This window comes from Myotis davidii, unplaced genomic scaffold (assembly GCF_000327345.1).
Source record: "Myotis davidii unplaced genomic scaffold, ASM32734v1 scaffold149, whole genome shotgun sequence".
Taxonomy (NCBI): Eukaryota; Metazoa; Chordata; class Mammalia; order Chiroptera; family Vespertilionidae; genus Myotis; species Myotis davidii.
Window position 1 is genome coordinate 1,529,542 of NW_006352194.1, and position 6,309 is coordinate 1,535,850.

Below are 6,309 nucleotides of genomic sequence, written 5' to 3' on the forward strand. Positions count from 1 at the left end.
CAGGGCTCCGGGGGGTTTATAAAGTTTTTATAGCGCTGGGAGCCCCGGACCGGTTAGAACCGGATTTCACCTCCCGCCGCCGCTCATTGGCCCAGCTGGGGTCACGTGGGCGGGGTTTAAACTCACCTCCTCTGGAGGGAGTGAGGAGGGGGGTATAAGGGGAGGGCGCGCGAGACGGTGGCGCGCTTTGGGGGTGGGGGCGCAGTGGGGGAGGCGCGCGTCGAAGGCAATAAATGGGGGGGTTGCGAGCTCGCGGGCTCTGGATTTCGGTATCTCAAGAGCCGGCTTTTGCAAACTACCAAGTTCCTTCCACCTTATGCAACCGAGCTACCCACTTCTCCAAGCTGTGCGCCACTTAGAGCCATCTCAGCCGCTTTCCTTCCTGTTCCCGCTGGGGGCCCCAGAAGAAGGGTTTTCAAGGCCTGGCCGCACCGCCCGTCTCCGCCGGAGGCGGGAGAAAGCGCGCGGCTTGGAGGCACAGGCTGCAGTTCCCAAGGCCAAAGCTAACGCCGAAGTGGGAAAGAGCGGGGAAGCCAGCTTGGCGCAGCCGTACGTGCATCGTTCCAAGCTGCCACTCGGAGGAAGCTTTCCGTGCATCTCACCTGGAAGGCAGCCCACCAACAGGGGACTGGAGGAGTGGGAGTTCGTAGGGAGACTACACGGAGAGGTTACTTTCGGGTGCAGTGGGGCAGGTGGGAGCTGTCCTTTCAGCACCCGTTGTCCTGCAGCCTCCCCAAATATCAACGAAGCCCCCCGCCAAAGCCTCGGGTAGCTCCTATAGGTTCCAGGATTCCCGACCTCAGGACCCTGTCACTGAGTGATGGAGATCCGCCGCCAGCCTACCAGCACTCCCCTCCCCCTACGCTCCACCCGCTTCGGAGACAAGCTCAGCTGCCCCCACCCGACGCGGCCACCAAGCCTGGGCGCTGCAAACGCAGCTGGCGAAATCCCTCCTTCCACACTGGCAGGCTGGCTTCCTTTCACTTGCGCGAGGAAAGGAGGGTGGAGGAAAGCGTCCGGGGATTAGGAAACAAGTAGAGGAACAGGTGGTGTGATGGCAAAAGGGTTCTTCCATTGGCTCCCCTACCCCACACGCCCCAAAGCTAGGGATCCTGGAGGTAGCCAGGTGCACCTGAGGAAGGTAGACAATTGCAGCAGCAAAACAAGTTGTTCTGTCGCACTGTTAGCAAGCAAGTTTTACATCTAAGAGTTCTTAAATTCCTATGTGACACCCGGGGGAACACAAGAACACGATCAATATCCTCAAGTGGGGGCTTGGCTCACGGGTGGGAGAATATCTAAGTAGGTCCCACCTAATTTATTGAGGCAAGGCTTGAAGCTGGTTGGTACAAATATCTGTAGAAAGCAACCCCAATGCAGCCAAAGCAACTATCTGCATCCCCTGCTTCTGGGCAGCAGAGGCCCGCCTCTTCCCACCTCTACAGTGCTCCTGGGGCACCCTGCCCATCCCACTCTGCGTACCTTTCCCAGCATACAGGACCTCAGGCCAGAGAGAGATACCAGCCTCATTAATCACTTCTGCACCCCAATCATATTAGGGGAAACCCAGAAGAGACAATACTCAGCCATGCTCACAGGGCAGATTCCGTTTGCTGCCTCCAGTCCCATTCCCTTAATTGTAGGGCTCTGCGTTATAGCCCCATAATTCATGCCTCCCTAATTAAGGCTGTCAACTGCCCCATGGTCAAGTTGCAAAATGCACAGCACCTGCTCTCTGGGAACCCTGTGCCAGGTGTGAGGGAGGCTTGCCAAAGGGTGCATCAATCCACTTCTCAATTGCAGTGTCTGCCATTCAAACTTGATTCTCTTGTACTAGGTACTTAGGCAGAGGAAGGTAGGGAGACTAGAGTATAGGAAAGTCGGGGGTTAAAGAGTATACTGGCAGCACTGCTTGCAAGACCCCATCCCTCCCCTAGAGGGAGGTGCTGGAGAAACAGTTTGCAGAAAGTAAAATGGGAAGACTGAAGAGTAGCCATTGGTTGGTATTACTGGCTGGTGCTTGCTGCTCTGGGCACCTGAAGCAGAGTTGCCCCCTTCAAAGGCACGAATCCTCTCAGCATCTCTGCAGTGAGGCCTGGCAAGAGAGGTAAGGAAAGGACACAGCTCTTGACTCAACCCTCTTCTTCCTTATGGGCAGCCATGGCCCTCACAAGCTGACACTCTGACATGCTAAGAATAAATGGTCTCAGGGCCTACTTAGGAAGCCAGGCCTCAAAAGTCTGAGGAGGTGGGAGACGGAGTCTGAGATGGTGAGGGCAGGAGGCAGTCGGTTGGGAAGTGGTTCTTTCCGTGTTCTTAGTTCTGATGTGTTTCAGGGAAGAGGCCTGTGCTGGACTAGATTCACCAGGGCCTATAAGGCCCTTCTTTTACCCTGGAGCCTGGCCCGAGCCCTGTAGGAGGAGGAGGAAAGCTTGTGTGGGCTGAGTCGACAATAGGTAATTGGATTGTAATCACCCGCCAGGCTTCTGTGCCATTGGGGGCGCGGAGCCTTTCAGTGAGCAATCAGCACTGCATGGTGGGAGGGGGTAGAGATTCAATAGCAAATCCCAGGTGGAGAGCCAAGGGGGAGGACCAGCAGATGGGCAAATTTTCTTTCCATCTCTCCTTCCTTGCCCAAATGACGCCGGCTGCCTATTAGCTATTTACCAGCAGATCTGAGGTGGAGCCAAATCTTTTGTGAAAGTCGGATGGAAAGCTAAGATGGATGGGTAAAGGGTGAGGGTCTGGGGAGACCTCTTCCCCACAATTGGGCGTTGAAAGATGTGCTGGGAGGGGAAGTGAAGTGCATCTAGAAGCACAGGTAAAGGTGGGAAAGGCGGAAGGAGCAGGCAGAAGATCTGGGGCTCCCTGCTTTCCAAACCTATTGGTGGAGCTAAATTTAGTGTATTTGTTGGAGACTCACCCTCAACACTCCCAAGGGGCCACTGTCCCAGGCAACCCAAAGGTATCTATGGCCACCATAAACTGGGCTCCCTGCCAAGCAAAAGGAACACAATTCATCAGGAGGGAGGTACCCTTCAAGAAAAGAATAGGGAGTGGAGCCCTAGAGGTGGAGGGCAGGGCAAAGTAGCAGGAGGCCAGCCTCACTCAGGCTGATGCAGTGCCTAGTCGTGCCAGCCAATCAGCTCGCTTGAGTTCCAAGGCCTGCAGGAAACCTTGGACTCGCTCTTCCCGTCTGGCTGATAGTTTGTGCAAGCGTGTCCGTCGGAGCTGGGCGTCCCCACTGGCCTGGAGCCCCTCTTGCAGCAGCTGCTCTGTCACTGCAGCCTGGTCCCTCTCCAGCTGCTGCCTCTTCCGCTCCTCTGCATACATGTCTCGGGCCTTCTGCTAAAGAAAAGTGGGAGTTGGGGGAGATCACTGGAGATCATTTTTAGGTGTGGGTGGGGCACAGGGCAGGCCAAGTTAAGTAGAACACTGGGGAAATTGTATGAGATTTGGAAAGGTCAGGCAGTAGGTGTGTGATGGGTGGTGCCCATGTTGACAGGGAGGGCAGTGGAAGTTCTGGGTCCATCTTGGTTTGTTTTGGGTGGAAGCCTCTGTATTTCTTAAAATTCTCAGGTTTGCACTTAGGGAACCAGCGAGTATGGATGGATCTGATTTCTGGTTCCCCCATCTAGCTTTGTGGCTTTGAGTAAATCCTCTCCTAACCTCATTTCTTCATCTGTAAAGTGGGGGTTGTGCCTACCTTGAAGAGTGATTTTAAGGATTAGAGCTAATACATGCAAAACCCTCTCTAGCATATTAGCAGGCTTTCAAACAAACAGCAATTTTAACATTATATTATCTACTGTAAGGAAGGTTCTATTTCCTGCTTGGGGCATATCCATGGCATCATTGCCTTTGGTTTCCCAGGTGCCATTCTCCTAATTTTTTCTAAGAGTGTCATTCCCCTAATTTTTTAAGCTATTTTTTCAGAGTTAGGCTCCAGACTTGCCTACCTACCGTATGGGGACCAGCTGATTCTTCCAGCAAATGGCCTTTCTGTTCAGCACTCTTAAGCCACTTATTGGTTTCTGCCTAGTAGAATAAGTCTTAATGTCCATAGTCCACAATCTGCCTTTCCTGTTAGAAAATAAGCCCTTGAAGGTTCCATTGAGCCCTCAGGGCTCCCGGAACTTGCTCTGACATCAGGTAGGTGATCATACGCCCAGCAGCACTTCTTATACCCTGTGTGTGTCTCCAGACAAATAAGTCATAAACTCTTAGAGGGCAGAAATTGTGGCTTTTCCTCTGGCACTTGGTGCATCCTGTATGTGTGAAATACTCAACTGACTGACCATGTGATCCCAGGAGGGCAGGGAGGATGCTCGTGGGGAGGGGAAATCCCTTTGGAGCAGAACCAAGGCCCTCTGCTCCTCACTGATGCATTCTGCTCCTGCCACTTAAACGGGCTGTACCTCGTGCCAAAGCCAAGTGAGAAACTGCTTTGCTCCCAACTTGGTATCCTATACTCTGGTGACTCTTACCACATAACTCCACCTTATATTACTGTCTTTTTGTACATGTCTCTGTTCTACTCAGCCTGTAACCACTGGATTGCTGTCTTCATCCTTTAAGGAATACAGTTACACCTCAGTTCTCAAATGCCTCCCATCTTGAATAATTTGTTCATGAAAGAAATGTCTTGGTTGTTGAGCAAAACTTGGATTTCAACCTGACAGCCTTTTCATGCTGACACCTGTATGATTACTCACAGTTTTCTTATGCAACAAACAAAAGAGAGAATTCAAGAGTATGAGTCAGTTTACCACTAAACCTCGTGTTGTTAACATCTTAGGAAATTGTGCTGGGAATATTTTCGTATCATTTTTTGTTGCTGCTTATTATTATTAAATACATACAGTAAGTCACCATGTGTCCTAAGAAGTTCAGTGATAGCAGCAACGTGAAAAAGAAAGTTGTGAGAACAACGATAGAGCTTATAAAAGGAAGTAATCCCGGCTAGTGTGGCTCAGTGATTGAGTGTTGACCCATAAACCAAGAAGTCACTGGTTTGATTCCCCATCAGGGCACATGCCCAGATTAGGGGATCGATCCCTGGTGGGGGGTGTACAGGAGGCAGCTGATTGATGTTGATGTTCCTCTCTCATGGATGTTTCTATCTTTCTCTTTCTCTTCCTTCCTCTCTCTCTAAAATCAATAAAAATATATTTAAAAAGAAAAAAGTAATTACAAAGTATGATAGAGGTATTCCCATGTTTAATCTGGCTACTGAGTTTGGCATGGCAAAATTGACAATTAGAACAATTTTAAAACATTTAGAGGCCATCATGAGTGCTGATGTTGCTAAGGCAGTGAAAGTGCTCACAAAACAATGATCAAAAGCAATTGAGATAGGTTAAAATGGAATCATTTGAGGGACTAGAATGGATTATTTCAATTTACATTATTTCTAATGGGAACTATATTCAGCTTTCAAACAAACTGCTTCTTGAACAGCCTTCCGGATCGAATTAAGTTCAAGAACCAAGGTACCACTGTATCTTCCATGTGCACAAGCACTTGACCCTTGCATTTGACTCTTGCAACAAAGCTAGGAAGGTTCTTTCTGTTGGAGACAGACATGGGGGTTGAGAATAGGAAAGTGATTTGCTAAGGCCTCTCGTAATAAAAGTTTACTGCATAAATGAAAATTCTGGAATATTCTCCTCTAGGTACTCAAGGGTACTCTTCTGCTATGATAATGAACTCATACATGGAGCTATGAAGACTAAAACAGGCTTGAGCGTTGCCTTGGCCAGGAGAAACCATGGGTCCTATGTGGGGACAGGGAGACACTCAGGGTACCGTCTAAGCAACCCATGTGCTTGCAGGCTGATTAGGACACAGATCTCTACACAAAGTTCCATACTATCGGTAGAATGTGGTAAGGCCATCGAGGAGGCAAGAGAAAAGGCCATGCAGCCCAGAGGAGAGAAAAATTATGGCTATGAAGGTCAAGAAGCAGTGAAACCTCATGGACAGGCAATGTATGAGCTGGGTTTTAACCAATGGAGAGGACTTGGATAAAGGTGGAGTGTGTATGGTTGGGGGAGAATATTAGGTAATGGAATAATGAGCAAAGACACATGAAATTGATTGAAGAGCTTGATCAGGCCAGAGTGAGTCCTCCTGGAGCTCTGGGATTGAAGAAGTTCCTATCCAAAGAACTCTCACCTCTCTAAGGCTAATTCTTTTTTTATTTTATTTAATTAATTAATTTATTATATATGTTATTGGTTTTTTTACAGAGAGGAAGGAAGAAAGATAGTTAGAAACATCGATGAGAGAGAAACATCGACCAGCTGC

The 6,309-nt window shown here is 49.5% G+C and overlaps 2 protein-coding genes across 4 annotated transcripts in view; both read right to left on the reverse strand.

The window, feature by feature from the left end:
- HMGN2 (high mobility group nucleosomal binding domain 2) overlaps positions 1–668 on the reverse strand; it is a gene marked incomplete at its 5' end in the record, with an annotated part of 4,610 nt that extends 3,942 nt beyond the window's left edge. Inside the window, one exon of the mRNA XM_015557189.1 lies at positions 603–668. Coding sequence (XP_015412675.1) covers positions 603–668 — 66 coding nt within the window. The remainder of the gene's footprint in view (positions 1–602) is intronic.
- Positions 669–1,162: 494 nt separating this feature from the next.
- Positions 1,163–6,309, reverse strand: part of DHDDS (dehydrodolichyl diphosphate synthase subunit) — a 33,992-nt gene continuing 28,845 nt past the window's right edge. For 2 of the 3 annotated variants that reach the window (XM_006777499.2, XM_006777500.2), the window contains exon 9: positions 1,163–3,348. In XM_006777499.2, coding sequence (XP_006777562.1) covers positions 3,109–3,348 — 240 coding nt within the window. In that variant the 3' untranslated portion in view covers positions 1,163–3,108. The remainder of the gene's footprint in view (positions 3,349–6,309) is intronic. The other variant, XM_006777501.2, reaches the window with a different exon arrangement.